The sequence below is a fragment of the Bubalus kerabau genome, chromosome X, assembly GCF_029407905.1.
Source record: "Bubalus kerabau isolate K-KA32 ecotype Philippines breed swamp buffalo chromosome X, PCC_UOA_SB_1v2, whole genome shotgun sequence".
NCBI classification, from domain to species: domain Eukaryota; kingdom Metazoa; phylum Chordata; class Mammalia; order Artiodactyla; family Bovidae; genus Bubalus; species Bubalus kerabau.
In genome coordinates, this window is record NC_073647.1 from 62412435 (window position 1) to 62438206 (window position 25772).

At 40.2% G+C, this 25772-nt stretch overlaps 1 protein-coding gene across 1 annotated transcript; it reads right to left on the minus strand.

Moving 5' to 3' along the window:
- Positions 1-10824: 10824 nt before the first annotated feature.
- LOC129638661 (brain acid soluble protein 1-like) lies at positions 10825-11721 on the minus strand. Its single transcript, XM_055563230.1, has one exon. It carries the CDS (start codon positions 11518-11520, stop codon positions 10837-10839), a length of 684 nt encoding a protein of 227 aa, XP_055419205.1. The 5' UTR covers positions 11521-11721; the 3' UTR covers positions 10825-10836.
- Positions 11722-25772: the final 14051 nt, after the last annotated feature.

Consider the following 25772-nt stretch of genomic DNA (forward strand, 5'->3'; position numbering starts at 1 on the left):
AGGATTTTCATATTCTTTGGATAAATACCTAGAGTTGGGTTAGCTGGATCATATGGTAGTTCTATTTGTAATTTACTGAGGCATCTGCATACTGTTTTCCATACTGCCTGTACCAATTCTCATTCCAGCATGCAAACTATATATAGGTTCCCTTTTCTCCATACATTTGCCAACACTTGTTACTTCTTGCCTTTTTGATAATAACCATTCTAATAGTGTTTATTGCAGCATTATTTACAATAGACAAGATATGGAAACAATCCAAGTGTCCATCAGTGGATGAATGGAGAAGATACTACACACACACACACACACACACACACTGATATACTACACAGCCAAAAAAAGATGAAATCTTGGCATTTGCAACTGCATAAATGGAACTTGAGGATATTATAATAAGTGAAATGAGACAGATACCTTATGATTTCACCCATATGTGGAATAAGTCAAACAAAATAAATGAACAAACCAAACCAACAAAGGCAGAGAAGGGGAAGGTAAAATGTGTAAAAGGGATAAACTGCATGGTGACAGTTGGAAACTAAGTCTTTGGCAGTGAACACCCTATGGTGTACACAGCATTAGAAATACAATGTTGTACACATGAAACTTACAAAATGTTATAAACCAATGTTCAGTTCAGCTCAGTCGCTCAGTCGTGTCTGACTCTTTGTGACCCCATTAATCACAGCACGCCAGGCCTCCCTGTCCATCACTAACTCCCGGCGTTCACTCAGACTCACGTCCATCGAGTCAGTGATGCCATCCAGCCATCTCATCCTCTGTCGTCCCCTTCTCCTCCTGCCCCCAATCCCTCCCAGCATCAGAGTCTTTTCCAATGAGTCAACTCTTCGCATGAGATGGCCAAAGTACTGGAGTTTCAGCTTCAGCATCATTCCTTCCAGAGAAATCCCAGGGCTGATCTCCTTCAGAATGGACTGGTTGGATCTCCTTGCAGGCCAAGGGACTCTCAAGAGTCTTCTCCAACACCACAGTTCAAAATCATCAATTCTTCGGCACTCAGCTTTCTTCACAGTCCAACTCTCACATCCATACATGACCACTGGAAAAACCATAGCCTTGACTAGATGGACCTTTGTTGGCAAAGTAATGTCTCTGCTTTTGAATATGCTATCTAGGTTGGTCGTAACTTTCCTTCCAAGGAGTAAGCGTCTTTTAATTTCATGGCTGCAGTCACCATCTGCAGTGATTTTGGAGCCCAAAAAAATAAAGTCTGACACTGTTTTCACTGTTTCCCCATCTATTTCCCATGAAGTGATGAGACCAGATGTCATGATCTTCGTTTTCTGAATGTTGAGTTTTAAGCCTCACTCTCCTCTTTCACTTTCATCAAGAGGCATTTTAGTTCCTCTTCACTTTCTGCCATAAGGGTGGTGTCATCTGCATATCTGAGGTTATTGATATTTCTCCCGGCAATCTTGATTCCAGCTTGTGCTTCTTCCAGCCCAGCGTTTCTCATAGCTTTAGAAAAAGCTATGTATTTTATGATTCCAACTATATGGCATTCTGGAAACAGCAAAACTTTGGAAACAGTAAAAAGATCAGTGATTGCTAGGATTTTCAAGGGGATAGGAAGAGAATGAATTGGCAGAGCACAGAACATTTTTAAGGCAATGAAAATACTCTGTGTGGTACCAAAATGATAGATATAGGTCATTATACATTTGTCCAAACCTATGGAATGTACACCACCAAGAATGAACCCTAAGGTAAACTGTGGACTTTGAGTGACTATGATGTACCCCTATAGGTTCATCAGTTGCAACAAATGTATCACTCTGGTGGAGCATATTGATAATGGGGGAGGCTATGCATGTGTGATGACAATGAGGTATATGGAAAATCTCTGTACCTCCCAGTCATTTTTGCTGTGATTGTACGTCTTTCCTAAAAAAATAATCTTGATTTTTTAAAAGAGTTAATGTGAAGAAGCCATGTCATCTCAGATGTAACCTTTGAATTTGCCCATAATTCATTTCCCCTCTTACCCTTTTCCAATAATAGAGTTTCCAATAATGTTATGCCTCCAATGGAACAGTATGGATTTAGCAATATATATTCAGTTATTATGGGCTTCCCAGGTGGCTCAGTGATAAAGAATCTGCCTGCCAAGCAGGAAACACGGGTTCAGTCTCTGGTTCAGGATGATCCCCTGGAGAAGGGAATGGCAACCCACTCCAGTATTCCTGCCTGGAGAATCCCGTGGACAGAGGAGCCTGATGGGCTACAGTTCATAGGGTCACAAAGATTTGGACATGACTTAGCGACTAAACCACCACCACCTCACTCAGTTATTAGTGAACGGTAGGATGGATACTTGTGTATTAAAGAAATGATAGTTATTTTGGATTTTTGCCTCTAAGGGAAGCAGTACATGGCTGAAATGTGACATGATCTGAGGTGTGACATGATCTGAGGCCCCCTGGTGTGACATGATCTGAGGCCCCCTGCAGTATGGAATGGGAGACAGGTCTAGAATTCTCCTATCAATGTATTAACATAAGGAGCAGTCCAGGAGCAGCAGTTAGACAAACACCACTGATGCCCTGGTGCCATCTCTCACTGAGCTCACCAAGTGAGTCAAAGGCAAGCCTGTCTTCCCAGCATGGGGACTGGATTAGGATCAGTACACAAGTATGACGTGAGCAACTTTTATGAGATTCTGTAACACCAAAGAATGAAGAGAACCTGCTATCTCAAATTCTTCAAGTCAGCACATGTCAGAGAGTTATTTGCTCCCTTCCCCTTGGTGCATGTAATCTCTGTAGGAGAAAGAGTGAGAAATGACTTTTCATAGTGCCTTCCTCAGGACCAGGCTCAGACAGCCCCTACTGCTTTCCCCCAACACTTAGAGGGCACTGAAGTCTGACCACGTCCCATATATAATGGACAACTTTCCTCATTCACCCCTCAGGACAGCTTTGTGACAAAGGCACCATCACAGATGCCCAAGCTCAGGCTGACAGAGCCTGGGTCACCTCTGCAGGTAAATGTCAGGATGGGATGAGGTCCCATCCCTCACCCTCCCTGAGAACACAGAGCAGCCGCCCTTTCAGAAGGTGGGCTTTCAGGGCTGGAGAAATGGTCACACGCCCCTGGATGTTGTCCCACAGTACTCACTCACCTACCCCTCTGGGAGAGGAAGAGGACAGAGATGAAATCCTGCCCCTTCTGCCAGCTGACCTCAGTATCTGGGCCACATGCATTGGCTCATTCATGAAGAGAAGGGTGAGGCTCAGGCAGAAGCTCAGGTGTTGCCCCTGAGACAGGTGATCTGGAGGGAGGGCAAGTGACATGTAAGGAAGTACTTTAAGGAATTGAACTGTAGGGACTTCCCTGGCAGTCCAGTGGTTAAGACTCCATACTTCCATTGCAGGGGGCATGGGTTCCATCCCTGCTTGGAAACTAAGATCTCTCATGCCACACGATACAATGAAAAAAAAAAAAAGAGAGAGAGATTATACTTTATATTTTATCTCTATTAATCCTAACAGCTATTCAAGTTACCTATCATTATGATCAGTATTCATACTGGAGTACCTTTCTTATCTCCAGAGCAGTAGCTCACTCTAGAATTACTCCAAAGTTTTTTCCATTTTGTCTTGATGCCTTCAGGACTCTGAATGCTCTAACCTCCCTGGAGGCTGACGATACATGCTTCTGTCTTTTTTTTTTTTTTTTTTTTTTGAATTTTTTAATTTCATTTTATTTTTTAACTTTACAATATTGTATTGGTTTTGCCATACATCAACATGAATCCGCCACAGGTATACACGTGTTCCCCATCCTGAACCCTCCTCCGTCCTCCCTCCCCGTACCATCCCTCTGGGTTGTCCCAGTGCACCAGCCCCAAGCATCCAGTATCGTGCGTTGAACCTGGACTGGCAACTCGTTTCATATATGATATTATACATGTTTCAATGCCATTCTCCCAAATCATCCTGTTTAAATAATACTTGCATTGTTTTAAACCCTTTAGTGAGTGAAGTAAGCCAGAAAGAAAAACACCAATACAGTATACTAATGCATATATATGGAATTTAGAAAAATGGTAACAATAACCCTGTATGCGAGACAGCAAAAGAGACACAGATGTATAGAACAGTCTTTTGGACTCTATGGGAGAGGGAGAGGGTGGGATGACTTGGGAGAATGGCAGTGAAACATGTATAATATCATATAAGAAACTAATCACCAGTTCAGGTTCGATGCAGGATACAGGATGCTTGGGGCTGGTGCACTGGGATGACTCAGAGGGATGGTATGGGGAGGGAGGTGGGAGGGCAGTTCAGGATTGGGAACATGTGTATACCCGTGGCAGATTCATGTTGATGTATGGCAAAACCAATACAATATTTTAAAGTAAATAAATAAATATAAATAAACCCTTTAGTGAAATTAAAAACATTAACATTTAAAAAAATTTAATTAAAAAATCTTCTAAGTGGAAAAAAACAGTTATGAGGGGAGAAAATTTATAAACTAGCGGGTTAATATCCATGATTTGTGAGGCACATTCAGTAACAAATTATTGGCAACTAATTTCAACAAATAATTCAAATAAATTTATGAATAATAAATATGTTAGGGCTTCCCTGATAACTCAGCAGGTAAAGAATCTGTCTGCAATGCAGGAGACAGAAGAGACACTGGTTTGATCCCTGGATCAGGAGGATCCCCTGGAAAGGGAAATGGCAATCCACTCCAATATTCTTTCCTTGAAAACCCCATGGACAAAGGAGCATGGCAGGCTATAATCCAAGGGGTTGCAAAGAGTCGGACACAACTGAGTGAAACTAAGTGCACACGCACACACACACACACACACACAAAACATGCTAAAATATGCCTAAATCACTAATGTGTTATTCAGGGTTCTCCAGAGAAAAGGAAACAGTACGGTATGTTCAGTTCAGTTCAGTCACTCAGTCGTGTCCGACTCTTTGTAACCCCATGGACTGCAGTACGCCAGACTTCCCTGTCCATCACCAACTCCCAGAGATGACTCAAACTCATGTCAACTGAGTCGGTGATGCCATCCAACCATCTCATCCTGTGTTGTCCCCTTCTCCTCCCGCCTTCAACCATTCCCAGCATCAGGGTCTTTTCAAATGAGTCAGCTCTTCGCATCAGGTGGCCAAAGTATTGGGAATTTCAGCTTCAGCATCAGTCCTTCCAATTAATATTCAGGACTGATTTCCTTTAGGATGGATTGGTTGGATCTCCTTGTTGTCCAAGGGACTCTCAAGAGTCTTCTCCAACACCACAGTTCAAAAGCATCAGTTCTTCAGCGCTCAGCTTTCTTTATAGTCCAACTCTCACATTCATACATGACTACTGGAAAAACCAAAGCTTTGACTAGACGGACCTTTGTTGGCAAAGTAATTTCTCTGTTTTTTAATACTCTGTCTAGATTGGTCTTTCTTCCAAAGAGCAAAGATATGTATTTATATATAAAAGGAGATTCATCACAAGGAACTGGCTTGTGCAGTAATGGAGGCTGAGAGGTGCCATGGTCTGCCCTTTGCAAGCTAGAGACCCAGGAAGGCTGGTGGTGTAGTTCAGTCTAAGTACAAAAGCCTGAGCATCCAAGAAGATGATGGTTTAAGTCCCGGAGTGAGGGCCAGAGAAGGTGAGATGAGATGCCATGCAGTGAGGTAGGAAACAGAGTGGGGAATCCCTCCTCCCTCTGCCTTTTGTTCTGTTCATGCTTTGAACAGATCAGATGAGGCCCACTCACAGCAGGGAGGGCATACTGAGTCCACCAATTCAAATGTTAATCTTATCCAGAAACATCCTCAGACACACCCAGAATCATATTTAATCTGGGCACCCCATGATCAGTCAAGTTGGCACATAAAATTAGCCATTGCAACTACAACTACTGAGCTGACAGTATAAACCCTAAGAAGAATATTAAGTGGAAAATACAAGATACAAAAGATGAGTTATGTGACTCCTTTTTTGTATGTATGCTGGTGTCTATGATTGTGTACCCTCACCCACAGGGATGTGTCTGGAGGGGACACTGTTCTATGACAACAGATCCTTTTGGGTCAGGGAGTGGGAGTCAGGTCTGTAAGAGAGGTGAAAAAATGTACTTTTTTGTATCATTTGGAATGTATTCAGGAAAAAACATTTTCCTAAAAATTTGAAAACAAAATACTGTGAACAGACCGACAAAGGTAATGTGAACATATACTTATTACTTTGTAAAAACATTCATTGTATTCAGTTTTCTGGGGAAATGAAGTAGATTTTAAAATGGAATTTACACTGTGTTTCTAGGTCTCCTCCAGCTCTATCACTGGACGTCTATCCCCGAAAATGATGGACACAGAGGGATTGCTCACAGTAAGTACAAATTTCCAGAAAATCCTGGCTGCTATCACTAAGCCAAGATCAAAACCTCCATTCCTTGGTCTCTTGCCAGTCCCCTAGTGTTGTGTGTGTGTGTGTGTGTGTGTGAAGGAAAAAAAACGTATGTTTTCAACAAATGACACGTGCTTTGTTTACTATGATACCAATTCTTTTCGGGCAATCTGTATCTATGTTAAAATAGTTCCACCTGATTTTGACCACAAATCTACATCACGTTCATTGATACATCCCTTCCCTCAGTGTAGGCCGAAGTGTCTACGCTACAGAAGATCCCTCCCAGAGAACACAGCATTTCACTCTCCATTATGCCACTCCTGTACAGGTTTCTCAGACCTTTCCTCACCCCCTGTCGGCCATCTCTTGTGCATGACACTGGACACAGCTGCCCAACATCGCTCCTGTACCCCATCCTGTCACCTCCCCCTGAAGTGCCTTCCATCCACCTGCCGCCCACTACCAAGGAGCGACTGCCACCTGGTGTTTCATCGTGTGCAGTGCCTGGAATGTATATCTTTACAATCTTCTCTTACGGTTAGTTTTTTTAGACAAAATTATAATTATTATGTGCATAGGTTCAAAGGCTGCCTTTTAAGGGAGGATAGTGTATTTTTTTTCCTCCTTGAATAAATATTTTGTAGAGAAGTTTGACAATAGTGGTTCGTTGGTGCCTCACCTCGTGACAGAAACCTGAAATGCAGCTTGAACTTCCTGAAACTGGAAGGTGGGAGGGAGAGGTTGTGGCCAAAAGTCTCCAGAGAGCTTTCCAGAAATCAGGGTGGAAAGGGGGACCTTGCTAGTGCAGGATACTGACAGGCTCCAGAGAGAAAATTCAGCCTCTTACCATGCTGAAGAGAAAGCTGTATGTGAGAACAAAAAGATTTTCATTTTTATCCTTAGGGATGAATAACTAGAGATGGCATAAGCAAAAATAGATCCATGTCATTTATGGTCTTTGTGAGCCATATTTGCACTTACTATGACCATCTTTCCATGCAAATACTCGTACATCATCACATTTTAAGTTATTTTACAAACTTTCAGGGTGTTTTTTTTTTTTTACATTGACCTAAATTTCATCATATGGATGCTCCAAAATTTATTTCACCAGTAATCCTAGTGATGGAAATTTAGTTCCCTTTGCATATTTTCTATTACAATAGTATACTTAACACTATTGCTCATATATATGTAGTTATCTTTGTATGCATTTATTTGTAAGTTCCTGAAGATTTTCTTTCAAAACTATATAATCCAAAAGGAGAAGGCAATGGCACCCCACTCCAGTACTCTTGCCTGGAAAATCCCATGGACGGAGGAGCCTGGTAGGCTGCAGTCCATGGGGTCGCTAGGAGTCAGACGTGACTGAGCGATTTCACTTTCACTTTTCACTTTCATGCACTGGAGAAGGAAATGGCAACCCACTCCAGTGTTCTTGCCTGGAGAATCCCAGAGATGGGGGAGCCTGGTGGGTTGCCATCTCTGGGGTCGCAAAGAGTCGGACATGACTGAAGCGACTTAGCAGCAGCATACAATCCAAAAACTTTTATATTAACATATTACATTTAAAATTCTATTACTAATTTATATCCTTGATAATATAGTATCACAGTGCTTGTTTTTTGCATGTTGGAGATAATTTGAATCATTCCTAATCTAATAGACATCTAAACATCTCTCATCATTTGTTCTCATTATAATTCACTTTTAATCCTTATAGTGATGTGGTATAATCAATTCTGACAACTTCATGTTATTTGGAATCCAGAAAGATTTTTATCTGTTATCAACTTTGTGTGGATGGCATGTGTTTACTGTCTGTACACTGGTAAAGGCCAAAGTTCAGGCCACTTTCAGGTAGCTATTTGCACTGGAGGACTGAACTTGTCTTCTTTAACCTTAGCAAACTGTCCTGGGTGAACTCTAGTATTGTTATATGAGAACCTGATGAGTATGTGAGAGTGTGTGTGTGTGTGTGTATGAGAGTGTGCTGAAAAGTATGTTTACCTCTGCTTCCTGTGCCCCTTCATGGCTTTGCTTCCCCTTTGGTCATTTCTGTAGAATTAAGATCTGACCAACCACTCACCTAAACAGAGCTGCATTTGTTAACAAAAATATCCTCCCCCTTATGCTTGGGCAACTGTGCTATTGTAGACACATGAACTTGGCACATTTAAATGTGCATTTTACTGTTTTCCACACTACCTGATTTGTTTAACTGTGTTCAGTAGAATCTCTGCATGGGATTTCCTCTGGAACATGATGGACTGTTTTTGGATTTGAATTGTATTAGCTGCACATGTTCCCTCATACAATGTCAGCTTTATCACTTTGGATTATTTTGTGAGAGCTTCAGTGGCTTATCAGGTGGACCCATAATGCCTGTTTCTTTTGCCACTTAATTCATCTCATTGTAACTTACTGAAGAGAGCTCTTAGTGAAAATTTAGGGGATGATTCTCGGGCTGCCTTGAGTCCTTTGACCTTGGAACAAAAGCATTTTGACACTTAGGGAGTGGATCTGACAAAATTTAACTGGATGTTTTGGCACAGTTTAGAATATCTGAGAAGCATTGTGTTATAACCGAGCTTTTTAAAAGGGAATAATAGAGAGCACTGAGGCCAAAGTACCTAAGTGTCCAAGGGGATTGTTAAGGGTTGATATGTGTGTGTGTGTGTGTGTGTGTGTGTGTGTGCACGCTTAGTCTTGTCCAGCTCTTTGTAACCCCATGGACTGTAGCCTGCCAGGCTCTTCTGTCCATGGAATTCTCCAGGCAAGAATACTGGAGTGGGTTGCCATTTTCTTCTTCAGAAGATATTTCTGGCCCAGGTATTGAACCTGATTCGCCTGCATTGGCAGGCAGATTCTTTACCATTGAGCCACTGGGAAGTCCTAAGGGTTGAAATATGTCCCCAAAATGATATGTTGAAATTCTAATGACAAAATGCCTCATAATGTGACCGTCTTCAGAAATAGGGTCATTGCAGATGTAATTAGTTGAACTAAGATGGAGCCATGATGGAATATGGTAGACCCTGAGGTAAAGAAGTAATGTTCAAAAACTCAACCAAGTTTCACCTGCAATAAATGCCCTTTATCATGTTTGGGAAGTTCACCTCTATTCCTAGCTTGTTGAGATCCTTTTACCATGTACTGTTGGTTGTTGTCAAATGCCTTTTTCTGTGTCTGTCAAGATGATCATGTGTTTTATCTTTTATTCTATTAATAAAATGTACTATATCAATTAATTTTTAGATGTTAACCAAAACTTGTCTTCCTGGGATATGTTACTAGAATCTATTTGCTAATATTTTGTTAAGAAATTTAATGTCTGTGTTCATATAGGATATTAGTTTGTGGATTAATTTTCTTTTGACATTTTAGTTCAGCTTTTATATCAAGATAAGACCGCTTCCTAGGTGGCTCAGTGAGTAAAGAATCTGCCTGAAATGCAGGAGACACAGGAGATGCAAGTTCAATCCCTGGGTCAGGAAGATCCCCTGGAGAAGAAAATGGCAATCAACTCCACTATTCTTTTTTTTTTTTTCATTTTAATTGTTTAACTTTATTACTGTTGCACCATTTATACAACTACATATAATTTCAATGCATCCATTGTACATTTTTTTGTTTGTTTTTTTAATTTTTATGTTTTTCCATTTTCCAATGAGTGGTGTGTTGGTGTCTGTGACACAGAATGGAAGAGAAAACTGGAACTGCAATGAACGCAGACTTTTTTTTTTTTCATTTCCACTGACCAATAAAGAGAACTACAGGTGCACCCAACCACGGACATGCATTAACTCGTCATGAGAAATCTAGGGAGGCTAAGTAGGATGAGAGAATGTTTGTTATTCCCAAAAAGACCAGGGGAGGAAAAATGGAGTATTGGCATCAAGATACATGTGGACAGGCTACGGTGGGCTGTCTGAAAGTTGGCATTCATCCACAACATTAAAAAAATATCAAAATAAGAAAGGCTGTAAATGAAAAAGAAAACACAGAAAATACTGCTTTCATAAACATCTGATTGCCTTGGCACAGCCCTGCGGGCAGAATCAAACGCATCACTCCCCACCCCCCGCCCCTTGCAGAAAGACAAGATGTTCAGATCTTAGTGGCAGGAGCGCATGTGGACAGCAGTTCAGGTACAAAAGATGTACTGCACTTTCAGACATTGATCTTGAAAATCCAGGGCTGATTGGTAGAGTTGACTGAAGGTATATTAGATATTTCCCCACAAAAATACTATTTGGATTCTCCCCACCCCCTCCCTCCCTTTGATGGGACCACATCCTTATTCTTGGGCAATACATATGATTACTTCCGATTTGAAACAAGTTAGTATAGGAGAGAGAGAGAGATAGAGAGACAAGAGAGACAGGTCGTCGTTAAGCTGTATTCTTTTTTTTTCTTTCCATAGGCTGTCCTTTGTTACTCTTTCACTGCTACGGTTTGATCGGAATTAGCTGCCGGGGTCTCGGCAGGTTTGACCTCGTCTGCGGGGGCTGCGGGGGCCTGAGCCTTGGGCGTGGAACTCGGCGCTTCCGTGGCTGCCGGCGTCTCCTTGGAGGATGGGGCAGCCTCAGTGCTGCTGGGTTTTGAGTCTGAAGCTGGGGCCCCGTCACTTTTCGTCTCCTGCGCGGCAGGAGCAGCGGGAGCCTCAGTCTTTGTGGGGTCCCCTCCCTCCTTGCTCTTGTCATCCTTGGTGGGGGCCGCGGGCTCTGCTGCCTCAGCATCCGAAGCTTTGGGGGCGTCGCCGCCAGCGGAGGGGCCTGAGGCAGCCGCCGGCTCCTGCTCAGCATCTTTGGAGGGATCTGGCTTGCCCTCGGCCCCCTCCGTCGGCTCAGGCTCTGCCTTCGGGGCATCTTCCTTGGCCGCCTCGGCATCTTTCTCGCCTTCCTTGTCTTCGGGCTTGGTGGTGTCCTGGGCATCCTTCTCCGGCTTCTCCTCTTTGCCCTCCTTCACCTCTGGGGTCTCGGCAGCAGCCTGGGTCTCATTCTCCTTTGGGGTTCCCTCCTCTTCTGTCCCAGCTCCTTCAGCCTTCTTGTCTTTGTCCTTGGCCTTCTCATCATTCACATTGTACCCCTTCTTCTTCTTGCTCAGTTTGCCTCCCATCTTGGAGTTCGGGTCTGGGTGCCTGTGGCCGCCCCGAGGTGAACGCGGTGCCGCGGAGGGGCCCGGGTCGCTGGGCGTCGTCCGGCCGGGTGCCTGGCCGCTGGGCGGGAGGCTCTCTCCCCGGCTCGACGGCGGGGAGCCCGGAGCGAGGAGCGAGCTGTCGCGCTGCTGCCGCCGCCGCCCTCGCCGCTGCCGCTACTGCCCTCCAGTATTCTTGCTCAGAAAAATCCCATGGACTTGTGGGAAAATCCCATACATTTACTTTTGCTCTGGCAGGCTGCAGTCCATGGGGTCGCCAAGAGTCAGACATGACTTAGCAACTGAACATTCACATGCATGCAATACTGCTATCATTTTCCAAAACAATTCATGACGTATTGACATTTTTTTCTGTAAATACTGATGGAGTTCTCTGGTGAAGCCATCTAAGCCTGGACTTTCTCTGGTTGGAATATTTTTAGTTACTAATTAATTTTCACTACTGGTTGTTGGCCTATACAGATCTATTTGTTATTGAGCTAGTTTTGGTAATTTATGTCTTTTCTAGAAACTGTCCATTTCACCTAGGTTGGCAGATTTGTTGGCATAAAGTTGTTCATAGTATTCCTTTAAAATCCTTTTACTTTCTTTGGAGTTGGTAGTGATATTCCCCCCTTTCATTACTTACTTTTACCATTTGTGTCTTTTCTCCATGGTCAGTCTTGCTGGAGTGGGTTGCCATTTCCTCCTTCAGAGGATCTTCCTGACCCAGGGATCAAACTTGCGTCTCCTGTGTTGCAGGCAGATTCTTTACCCACTGAGCCACCTGGGAAGCCCAGTAGTTTGGCACTTTTGCATATATTTTTAAAATACCAACTTTTGATTTTATTGATTTTCTCTATTGTTTTTCTAATGCCAATGACTTCTGCTGTATTCTTCCTTATGTTGCATTGGACTTAGTTTGCTCTTCTTGAATCTAGTTTTTAAGATGGAAGCTTAAGTTATTGATCTGAGACTCTTCTTTTTGGATATAGGTGTTTGAAGGTATAAATTTATCTTGGAACAATGCCTTAGTTGTATTCCAAAACTGCAATATGCTATGACTGATCATTCCAAAATATTTTCTAATTTCCTTTTTTGCCTTTATCCATGTGCTATTAAGAAGTGTTGTTAATTTCTGAATGCTTTGGAATGTCACAGATTTGTTTCTCTCTTGATATTTAAATTAACCTCTAATTAAAATAAATAAATTTATATTTTAAAATATATTAAAAATAAATAAATTAATTCTCTTGTGGTGAGAGAAAATATATGGCATGATTTTCATCATTTGAAAGTTATTGAGAGTTGTCTTATGGCTTAGCAAATTGTCAGTCTTGGAGAATGTTCCATCTGACTTGACTGTGTATTCTACATATATGGGGGTGAAGCATTTTGTACATACAGGCACATGCACACATAAATATACACCTGTCATATTGGTTGATAATACTGTTCATGTTTTCTAAATCCTTGCTTATTTTCTGTCTAGTTGCTCTATTGATTATGATATAGTTTTGAAGTTTCCAACTATCCCTTTTTTTAATTCTATCAGTTTTTGTTTCCTATATTTTGGGGTTCTGTTTTTGGTACATATACCTTTATTATTATTTTATCTTCATGAGGTATTGGCCCTTTTTATCATTATGAAATATTCCCTAATATCCTAGTGATATTTCTTATCTTAAAGTCTATTTTTTCTAATACTAATGGATTCATTCCAACACTCTTGAAGTTACTGTATCCAAGACATATCTTTTTAAAATCTTTTACTTTCAGACCATTTGTGTCTTTGAATCTAAGATGTGTCTCTTTAAGATGGCATATAGTTGAACCTTGCTTTGTTACTCAGTTTGTCATTTGTTTCCTTTTGATTTATGTAATTATTGAGGTGTTTAGATTTTAATTTCTCATTTTTGTATTTGTTTTCTATATATCTCTTACCTTTTTGTTCATCTATTCTTACTTGACTCCTTTTTTCAAGTTAAAATTATTTTTGGTATCCATTTCTTTTGTTGGTTTTATGTTTTACAATAGTTTTTTAAAATATTTTAATATTGTTTCCAGTTTTTATAAAAAAATATATTTATTTTTACTTTTGGCTGTACTTGGTCTTTGTTGCTGCATTGGAATTTCTCTGGTTGTAGAGAGTGGTGACTCCTGTTTGTTGCAGCGCACTGGCTTCTCATTGTGGTGGTTTTTCTTGTTTTTGGAGCACAGGCTCTAGAGTGATGGGCTTCAGTACTTGCAGCCCCCGGGCTCAGGAGTTGCAGTTCCAGGCTCTAGAGCACAGACTCAATAGTTGTGGTGCATGGACTTAGTCACTCCATGGCATGTAGGATCTTCCTGGACCAGGAATAGAACCCATGTCTCCTGCATTGGCAGGTGGATTTTTACCACTGCGCCTCCTGGGAAGCACTGAAATTTTTTTATTAGTGGTTGCTCTAGGGATTACAACATGCATCTTAATTTATCATAATATATTTCAGAGTGATAGTAATTCAATTCCAAACAAAAAATAATTTGCTCGAATAAAAAAGTTCATTCCATCCCTGCCTCCGCTATGCTATTGTTTCTGAGCTCCTACCACTCACTGCACAACAGGTCAAAAATTGTGAGATGAGGTGTTGGGGCATGGAATCGTGACTTTATTTGGAAAGCCAGCAGACAGAGAAGATGGCTGACTAATGGCCTAAATTAATGGCCTAAATGTTAATTTGGGATAGAATTCAAGTTTCTTTTATGCTAGCGAAAGGAGAAGCAGGAGGAGGTGAGATCAGGCAGTGAGGAATAGCCTCAAGCAGCTGGGTACTGGTGGGAGTCTGAGGGAGGTTTTGAAACTTTTTGTTCTTGATCCGTTGACTGTGATGGACATTAGTGTGGTCTGATGGTCCTGCAGAACTAGATAAGATAGATGTTAATGTTTCTTGCTCAAGTTTCCTTATCACTTGTTCATATTTCCTTATCACAGTGGGGAGGTAGAGTTTCTTTGAAATGGGGCTATCATGTATACCCCAAATTTCAGGCCAAATTCCTTTAGTGACTAACATGTCTGTGTGCAGGACTCAGCAGAGGCTTATGACTCAGAGAATAAAGCAGCAGAAGACGTAGAGTGTGGTGTCAGAGTTCTTCCCTGTTACACTATTATTGTCATATAGGTTGCATCTATATATGTTATAACTTCAACAATAAAGTTTAAATCATTGCTTTGTAGTGTCTTATGCATTTTAAAGATTTTAACAGAATAAATAAGAAAATATATTCATAAATTCTCTTAAATTAACCTATATATTTACCGTTTCTGTTGCTATTCATTTTTTCCTGAGGATTCAAGTTACTGTTTGGTGTCATTTCCTTTCAGCCTGTAGGCTTTCTTGTAGTATTTCTTATAGTATAGGTATGCACAATGAATTCTGTCTTTCTTTTTCTGAGAATGTCTTTATTTAACCTTAGCTTTTAAAGGATACTTTTGCTCTGTATAGCAATCTTGGTTGATAGGATGTTGTTCCTACCACCATTGCCTCTGACCACATTATTTCCAATAAGTTGGCTACTAGTCATATTGTTGATCCTCTGTATGTGCTTAGTCATTTTTCTTTTGCTGTTTTCAAAGTGTTTTTTTTTTTTGTCATTGGTTTTCAATAATTTAACTATAATGTGTCTCATTGTAGATCTTTTTGTAATTATTCTACTTGGGGTTGGTTGAGTTTCTTGTTACTGTAATGTTTGTCATCAAAATTTGTGTGGTTTTCAGACATTATTACTTCAAATATATTTCTTCCCCGCCTCTCTACTGCCCTACTCCAAGTTGCATTACTTGTTAAACCTCATGGTGTTCTTCAGTTCTCTGAAACTATTCATTTTTTGTCATTCTTTTTCTCTCTGTTCTTCAGAATAGAAAATTTCTCGTGATAGTCACCCCTTTTTGGTATTTTTATTATTTTGCCATTTCAAATATGCTGTTGAGCTTCTAGTGAAATTTCATTTCATTTATTATACTTTTTATTTATTTATTTATTTATGGCTGCACTGGGTCTTCATTGCTGTGCATGGGCTTTCCTCTAGTTGCACAGACTGGGGGCTACTCTCCAGTCGCAACGCACGGGCTTCTCATTGCAGTGGTTTCTCTTGGTGCAGAACACAGGCTCTAGGTACATGGGCTTCAGTACTTGTGACGTGTGGGCTCAGTAGTTTCAGCTCATGGGCTCTATAGTGCTGGCTCAGTAGTTGTGACGCACTGGCTTAGTTGTCCCACGGCATGTGGGCTCTTCTTGGACCAGGGATTGAACCCATGTCCCCTGCATTGACAGGGGGATTTCCACCATTGAGCCACCAGGGAAACCCCATTTATTATACTTTACAACTTTACAACTCTGTTTTATTTCTTTCTCTTTATTGGGGATCTCTATTTGTTGATTGATTGTTGCCACACTTTTTGTAATTATTTTTAAGTGCTTTCTTTAGTTCTTTGAACATATTTTTAATCACTATTTTGAAGGGCTTATCTGCTAGATCCAATATCTGATGACACTCAAAGACAGTTTCTTTTGACTTTTTTTCCATAAAAATCTGTCAAACACTCTTGTTTCTTTGAATGTCTTGTAATATTTTGTTGCAAACTGGAAATTTTTGATAATACATTTTTGCAACTCTGGTAGTTGTTACTTTCATTTATTTTTAGTAGCAAGCCTGGGCTAAAATTGTCTCAGCTGTGAAATCTGTCAAGCAATGTCTTTGCTCAGGTGTGTATTTGTATGTTTTTGTGTGCATATACACACATTTGTTTCTATTTGTAAGGTGAGCTACATAGAAGTAGCCCCTGGTCTCTGTAGTTTAATGGTCAAACAAGATTGGATAGAGTTTGTGCTCAAATAACTCAGGCAGGTAAGGTTTCTGACTCCTATCATTGTATCTATGTGTGAGTAGAGGCTGGGCTTCCCAGGTGGTTCTAGTGGTAAAGAACCCACCTGCCAATGCAGGAGACGTAAAAAGAGGGAAGATCCACTGGAAGAGGGCATGGCAACCCACTCCAGTATTCTTGCCTGGAGAATCCCATGGACAGCGGAGCCTGGCGGGCTATAGTCCAAAGGGCCACAAAGAGTCGGACCTGACTGAAGCAACTTAGCACGCATATGAGTAGGGGAACATATCAAAGTTCTGGCCATTTTCAAGTCTGTTTGTCCCAGCCTTACTTTTTCTTTAAAGAATAGCTACAGAATATTATTCATTATACCCCAGACTTAAAACTCCCAAATGCCTCCCATGTCACCTTCCTATTTAAGGAAGGCCAGAGATAAAATGAGTTTCTGGGTAAGTTGATTCAGCAGCTCAGTGATATAATCAAGGGCCCAGATTCTTTCCATCTCTTTTATCTACTGTCTTAGGTATTAACTCCACCTGCAGTTTGGAAACAAGAAAGAGGGGCAGTTCCAGCATCACCTCCAGACACCTGGGGTGGGGGGCGGTGGCAGACACAAAGCGGCTAGGAATGTTGTGTTTCTATAAGTGGATGCTGGTTACATAGGTGTGTTCACTTTATGAAATTTCTTTAAGCTGTACACTTAAAATGTATTTACCTTTCTGTATATATAATATGCCCAAAAAAGTTGATAAAGGGAAGCAATTTAAGGAAACCATTAGCAAAGCAATACAACTGATGTTATCTGATTATGTGGTGCTGGTATATGATTATGTGAAGGTGTACAAGAATGATATCTGGGAATCTGCCTTATACTATCAATATAGTCATTTTGGTGGATGGTATTGAATAAACAGTAAACACCCATTGTTGATAATTCAGACTAAGAGAAGAGGCTCAGGAGAACAGAGTCTCCTCAAAGAGTACTATTTGCTTAGCTATTATTTCATTTAGCCTTTGATGGAAATAAATCTATTTGCCATTGTTGAGGTGGCCTCTTGACTTCCCCTCTCTTTGGAACAAGCCTTAGGAAAGACAGACCCAGTCTCAGAAAATACTAAGAATATGTACTATTCACCCATTGTTGCTGAAAGTGGGAGTCTGGCTGCTGACTCCTCAAAAGCCAATAAATAAGCAAGTTGGTAGAAAGGAAAGTTTGCTTTATTTTGGATGCTGACAGTGGGGAGGGGGGAGGGCAGACTCATAGATGGAGGGAGGGGGCTACATGCAGAAAGCAGTGCAGTCAGCTCTGACAGTCATCTTGAAGTTGGTCATGCAGTCACTCTGCTGGGCACCTGAAACTATCACAACATTGTTAACTGGCTATACTCCAATGTAAAATTAAAAGTTTTTCAAAAAAGAAATTGGTCTTGAATGGTCTGACCAGCATCATCTTGATTGTTTTAAATACAGTTAGTCTTTCATTTCAGGGTCAGTTTGTACTCATTTCTTTGAAGCTAGTTCTCAAGGAATTGTGGTGGCTTATGTCATGGCTACAGTCTGGTCATCATGTAGTTAGTTAACTTCTTGCACCTGGTGGGCATTTCAGTATCTACAGAGCAATTCAAAAGCTATGGCTCAGGATATTGTCTATAGACTCTGAGAAAGAACTAAAGGTTCTTGACAATGCTTGATGACTAAACTATTATTATTCAGTCTTATTGGACTATTTTCCTTTGTTTCTGTATTGTCTTGCTTCTCTGATTAAACTTATTCTTTGGCTAAAGTATTTCCACAGGCAAAAAACAGATGGAGGACATGGGGGTGGGTGGGATAAGGACCATAGGGTTCTTGCTTAGTTTAACCATCTTTTACTCCCAAGGTAGGCATTGCTAATTGATCCCAGCATTCTTATCCATTGATTCCAGATGAAAACTTGAATTCTTTGCAATACAGTGTCAAAGAAATTGCTGCCAACAATTGAAGCCAGCACTTGAATGACATTTACTTGAAATTCTTGATCTACACCTCCATCCCTGTATTAATCTGGAGGATGTTAAGACATGGATTCCACCTTTGCCAGGGCACACCCAGAAGACTTGCTATGCCCAGAAGAGAGCATAGAAGATAAGAGAGTGACAGCTTCTGAATAAAACTGGAATTCAACTTCCATGTCTTCTGGATACCATCTCTGTGATCTCAATACCACCTGTCCTGATATAGCTGCCTTCTCTGAACCCCAACTCTTCTCCTTTCAGCAATATAGAAGTATCAAGAGCATGGCCTTTACTTCTAGATGGAAGGGCCTTGTCAGGATCCATCTGCATAGCCCAAGTGTGACACCACATATAAACAGACCCCATAAGTGAAAGTGAAAGTTGCTCAGTCGTGTTCAACTCTTTGTGACTCCATGGACTGTAGCCCATGGAATTCTCTAGGCCAGAATACTGGAATGGGTAGCCTTTCCCTTCTCCAGGGGATCTTCCCAACCTAGGGGGCAAACCCAGGTCTCCTGCGTTGCAGGCAGATTCTTTACCAGCTGAGCCACAAGGGATACCCCCCAGATCCCACAAAAACACCTTCTAATTTTTATGGCCTGAAGTACATGGACAACTATTTTTTTCATCGAAAAGTATCTTAGGAGACTTGTAACAATTTAGAACACTGGAAGATGAACTGTGTACCCTAGAAATATCTGAAAGAAATTAAGATAAAGTTTGATATGTCATGAATGCATAAAGTACATGTAGATACTATTTTATATTGACTACCATAAATATACACAAATCTATTATAAAAGGTTAACATTATTAGAGAAATTTAAATCAAAATACAATGAGGTATCACCTCATACCAGTCAGAATGGCCATCATCAAATAAGTCTACAAATAACAAATGCTGGAGAGGGTGTGGAGAAAAGGGAACCCTCCTTCACCATTGGTGGGAATATAAATTGGTACAACCACAATGGAGAACAGTATGGAAGTTCCTTAAGGAATTAAAAATAGAGCTACCATATGATCCAGCAATCTCACTCCTAGGCATATACCCTGAGAAAACCATAACTCAGAAAGACACATGTACATCAGTGTTCACTGCAGCAAAATTTACAATAACCAGGACATGTAAGCAACCTAAGTGTCTGTCAACAGAGGAATGGATAAAAAAGATGTGGTATATATGTCCAATGGAATATTACTCAGCCATAAGAGGAATGAAATTCTGCTATTTGAAACAACATGGATGTAACTTGAGGTTATTTTGTTTAGTGAAATAAGTTAGAAAAAGACAAATTCTCTGCAATCATCTATATGCAGAATCTAAAAAATAAAAGAATGAATATAACATTACAGTAATAGACTCACAGATACTGACAACAAACTAGTGGTTACCAAGGGCAGACAGGAGGAGTGAATGCAAAGAGAAGGGGATTAAGAGGTACAAACTACGAGGTATATAACAAATGAGGTATAAGGATGTAATGTACAGTACAGAGAATACAGCCAATATTTTATAATAAGGTTAGATGGAGTATAATCTGTAAAAATATAAGATCACTATGTTGTACATCTGGAACTAATACAATATTGTAAGTCAACTATATTTCTATATATTTTTTAAAATATTACTATTTAGTCACTAAGGTGTGTCTGACTCTTTTGCAACCCCATGAACTGTAGCCTTCCAGGTTCCTCTGTCCACGGGATTTTCCAGGCAGGAATACTGGAGTAGGTTGCCATTTCCTTCTCCAGGGGATTTTCCCCACCCAGGAATCAAACCCACATCTCCTGCATTGCAGGTGGATTTTTTACCACTGAGCCACCTGAGAAACCCCCAAAATGCATAGAAAATGTCTATATAGCTTATAAATGGCCAAAAATTACTAGAGTAAATTGCCTAAAAACACATGAGTTAAGAATAAGTATTCTGGCTTTACCTTCTGCTGGACTTTTTCACATCTCCTCTGTCCATTGACACAATTTCAGCATCAGACAAAAGTGTGTAACTAGTTTGGCCCTTTCTATTTTCTGCTTTGCATGTATTATATATACAGACATTCTAGGAATGTTATCAACAGATGGTAAGATTTGGGTAGATTTTGTTTACCTTTCGCACATTTCATAGTTTTCCTAGAAAACACTTTACATTATGTGTGCAGTTAAAAATAATGATAATTTGATGGAAATGAAAATAACCATTCACTATGATAGAAAAGTAATTCAATCTATAAAGAAGAAGACCTCTAAGTCCACAGACAAATTGAGCAACAGTGTGTTGACAGAGAAGTGCTGATTTACTCATCTTAGTGACGTCTACCAACAAAACTGTCCCAAGTGTGGAACTTAAAAGATCATATAAACTTCTGCCTCTGGAGAGATGGAGCTCAAGTACTTTTCTTTATAACTCTCCTTAAGTTCAACTAAAAACTAAGGACATTATATAGAACACAAACTTAAGAAGACCCTGAAAGGTGGAAAAGAGAGACTGACTAAAGTCTTTAGGACCCAAGGAATGACATCATGTTGAGTTCCTTGAGTTCTCTATTTCATGAAGGAAATATAAATAAGACAAGAAGTTGATTAAGTTGAGAACAGAAAAACAATAGAGAAAATCAAATAGCTGTTTCTTTGAAAAATTTGGTAATATTAACAAACCTGTAGCAAGAATGACAAAAGGAAAGACACCTTTATCGAGAGTGAAAGAGGAGATAGAGTTTCAGAACATGCAGACATCAAAAGGATAATAAGAGAATAATCTGAACTGTACCCACAAAAATTTCACAACTTAGATGAAATCAACAGGTTCCTCCAAAAGGACCAGCTACAGTTAATTTGAACAGTTATATAACTGCTAAGAAAACGGAATTTTTAATTTAACAACTCCCTCCAAAAATCAAAATCCCCAGGCCAAGATGACTTCACTTTGATTTTTTTTCACTGAAAAATAAAATCAGAGTTTTTTTTCACTAAAAATCATCCTGGAAATATCTGCATATCATGTAGATACCTTTCTCATTGTTTTTTTAATAGCTGCATAGTGTGTGTACTATAGTTTATTCAACTAATATCCTTTATTTGGACATTTAGATAGTATTCTGGTGTTTTCTCACTGCAAATAATGCTACAGTGAATAACCTTTTGTATATGTGTTTTCATATTGCTAGAATTTTTTTCTTTAGGGTAAAAATCCAATAAATGGAATTGCTGGCTCTAAGGATAAATACAAAGAATGAACTACTTGATACATGTAGCAACTATGATGATTTTCCAGGAAATTATGCTGAGTGAAAAAGCTGACTTCAAAAGTTTCCACACTGTATAATTCCATTTATGTAACATTCTTGAAATGACAAAACTTTAGAAATGGAGGACAGTTTAGTGGTTGCCAGAGATGAAGGAAGTGAAGATAGGAGTACAAGGTTAAGAAGTTGTAGCTGAAAAAAAAGAAACAACAAAAAAAGCAACAAATAAGATCCTTTTATAGTGGAATTGTTCAGTATCTTTGCTATATCCGTTTCCTGTATTGTCCCATAGTTTTGTAAGAGGTTACCACTGGGGGACGGAGAAGGCAATGGCACCCACTCCAGTACTCTCGCCTGGAAAATCCCATGGACGGAGGAGCCTGGAAGGCTGCAGTCCATGGGGTCGCTGAGGGTCGGACACGACTGAGCGACTTCACTTCCACTTTTCCCTTTCCTGCATTAGAGAAGGAAATGGCAACCCACTCCAGTGTTCTTGCCTGGAGAATCCCAGGGACGGGGGAGCCTGGTGGGCTGCCGTCTATGGGGTCGCACAGAGTCGGACACGACTGAAGCGACTTAGCAGACCACTGGGGGAAACTTTCTCTGTAAATATTTCTTACAACTGCTTGTGAATTTGGAATCATCTCAGAGTTTAATTTAAAAAGTTTAATTTTTAGAGAAGGAAATGGCAACCCACTCCAGTATCCTTGCCTGGAGAATCCCATGAACAGAGGAACCTTGTGGGCTACAGTCCATGGGGGTCTCAAGAGTCGGACATGACTGAGTGACTTTGATTACTTCACTAAGCTGATCACCTTTGCTTCAGACTGGTTTTCTGAGGCCAAAAGGATTATTTTTGCAGTCTGATCCTGGTCAGAACTTAACAGTGCATCCTGCCTTCTGTGTCAGCCTTGGTTGCTTCCTGAGAAGGGTGACTTTCTCACCCCTGCCCTCCTCCCCCTCCGCCCCATGGAGGTGGTATACCAGGGCGGATAGCCCTACACCCTCTTCTAAAGTCACTTTCAAGACTAAAGACTTTGGGTACATACGATTGATGAGCCCTGTGTCAGTCCTGAGAAAGGAACTAGCCTTTTGAGAGTCAGGGAGAGAAAGCTCAGTAATGCCAGGAAGAAGGCCTGATCAGGGAGCACCTGGAAACGTCAGAGACAATTGGCACATTCCTGACTCTTGTCTGTTTTGGATGTTGCTTGTTTCAGAAACAGAATTAGGTAAGCAAACCTGCCAGATATAACTGTGATGCAGCAGAATGAAGCCATACCCGTGCCTCCAAGCTGTTTAAAGAACTGTTTTGTAGCAGTTTGACTGGTGTGGATATTTTTTAATTTGTTTTGACATTTGAAGTGGAGCTAATATAAGAGTATTCAGAATTGAAAAAAAAAGTTTAATTTTTTTAAGAAAAGGATTTTACAAGTACTTGGGAAAAGGAAAAGTGGGTGACTCAAATAGGTCTTTTATTCTATAGGCAAATAAGTAGTTTCTTGCTCCCTGGATGTTTGCAGAGTATCATGAGAGGTGTTCCATAATTTTATTGAAAGGAAATAAGATATATCCAGTGATCCACTTTGTTATTCAAGCTGTTATTATATTAGTCACTTAAAGGCTGCCATAACAAAATACCATGGACTGGGTGACTTAAACAATAGGAACTTATTTCTCACAGTTCTGGAGGCTGAGAAAGCCAAGATCAAGGTGCCAGGGATTCAGCTTCCCAGTGACAGGCTCACCTGGTTTTCAGATAGCATCTTGCTGTGTCCTCACATGGTGGAGAAGAGAGAGAGAAAGCAAATTCTCTGGTATCTCTTATTAAAAGGGCACTAATCCCATCATAAGGACTCCAATATTATAACTTCATCTAAACTACATAAAGAAGGTTGAGCACCAAAGAACTGATGCTTTTGAACTGTGATGCTGGAGAAGACTCTTGATAGTTCCTTGGACTGCATGGAGATCAAAACAGTCAATCCTAAAGGAAATCAACCCTGAATATTCATTGGAAGGACTGATGCTGAAGCTCCAACACTTTGGCCACCTGATGTGAAGAGTCGACTCATTGGAAAAGACTGATGCTGGAAAAGACTGAGGGCAGGAGGAGAAGAGGGCAACAGAGGATGAGATGGTTGGATAGCATCACCAACTTAATGGACGTGAGTTTGAGCAAGCTCCAGGAGATAGTGAAGGACAGGGAAGCCTGGCGTGTTGCAGTCCATGGGGTCACAAAGACATGACTAAGCTACTGAACAACAATAAAGCTAACAAAGGCCCCATTTCCAAACACCATCATATTGAAACTTAGGGTTTCAACATATGAATTTAGGGTGGGAGAGTAGGGACAAAATTCAGTTCACAGCAGTCATCAATGCACTTTCAGAGCAAACAAAAGAATTCAGATAATAGATTATATAATAAAGGACAATTCACTCACTGCCCTCTCTCACTCTTTCCTACCCTTGGGATGGTTGAGTTTAAGTCCCAGATACACAAGTGTTATATAGTAACAATGTTAATAAAAGATATTAAAAAAAATCCTGATATAAAATAATATCAATGATTCACAAGAATAATGTTGGTCAAAAGAAGCAAGGCACAAAAGATGCACACATTATAAGATGCCAAATATATAAAGTTCAAAATCAGGCAAAACTAACCTATAATGTTAGATGTCAGGACAGTGCTTTGCCCATTTAGAATGGGCCAGTAGTCATAGCAGAGGGAGAACTAAAAAATGGCTTCTGGATTTGAATATAGTGTTCTGTTTTGTGATCTGGTTGCTGATTACACAGGTGTGTTCACTTTATGAAAATTTACTGTACTCCTATGATTTGTACTTCTCTATATGCATATGACACACCAATAAAAATTTCTAAAAGAATCCTATAAAAAGAAGATCTGAATGAATGGAAATCTATGCCATATTCAGGATGCCTTGTTGAGGCATCATTTTATGCTGGAAAACTTTAGAAACTTGACCTCAAAGAATTAAAATATCAAGTAAAATTCTAAATTTAAATTCCTAATACTTAAGTTTCTGTGATATGCATAGCATCTGAGCTAAAAAAATGGGTAAGTGTGAATTCTGGAAACATCTAAGAAGGAAAACCATACATAGCAGTACATTCTTGTGAGATATTACTGTTTATTTCCTTTCCCTTTTTTCTCAGCTTCAGTGGGCATTGTGGCAGGGCCAGAAGCAGAAATGCGTATGGTCAGTGAGTCATCCTATTATCTGTAACTCATTGAATAAATGTTTCCCTGGATTGCAAGGGAAAACCTTGGAAGATACTCTTCCATCTCAAGACCTGGTGGTGGCCCCAGGTGAGTCTAGGAGACTGGGCAGCCAGTCTTGCCAGTGATTCACCAACCTGGAATGTGGAACTAAAAGAATAGGGCCACATGACCCAACGGCATTATGCCAGCCACGTTAAAGTTTATCTGTAAACTATGTGGCAACACAATCGATAGCAGCAGGGAAAGGTACAGGATTCAGTGTTAGATAAACCCAACAGTATTGACTTACACCAGATAGCCTATTAGCTTGGCAAGAACAAGTCTCAGATTATTTTCAGTTCATTTGAAACCCTTCTCTGATTGCTTTGACCCTTACAATTTGGAATCAATTGTATTTCCCTTTGTTTTTCACATTATTTTACTTCTTGCTACGAGGATAGGGCATATTTCCTACTCTGTGGCTTAGTGCCCATTCCTATGGCTTGTGACTATGTATGTGCACCAGAGTGTGCTTGCGTCCTGTGTGTATGTGTGTGTGTGAGAGAGAGAGAGAGAGGAAGAGAGAGAGAGAAATATGTGAATGAATAAATGTTTTAGACTATATCCTTTGAGGGTTTAAGTGGAAACATAAACCAAGACAATCAGCTGAAAAATTTTACACAGATAAAATTTGGGTACATTTATATTAATAAGCATTTATATTCTTTTTATATGAAAATCCTTATTTTATCAATACACTGATGGTAATGCATGTGAAATTTGTCATTCAGCTCTGTTTTATTCCTATAGAATGTAAAGTGTGAGAGAGGGATATATTCTGATGATTGACAGAAATACATGGTGCTTCCCTGTTTTACAGATGAGGACAGCAATGGGGTAGAGACTTAC

Bases quoted from the DNA above. Each gene is read 5' to 3' on its own strand.
- LOC129638661 (XM_055563230.1), bottom strand. From the start codon at position 11,520: ATGGGAGGCAAACTGAGCAAGAAGAAGAAGGGGTACAATGTGAATGAT.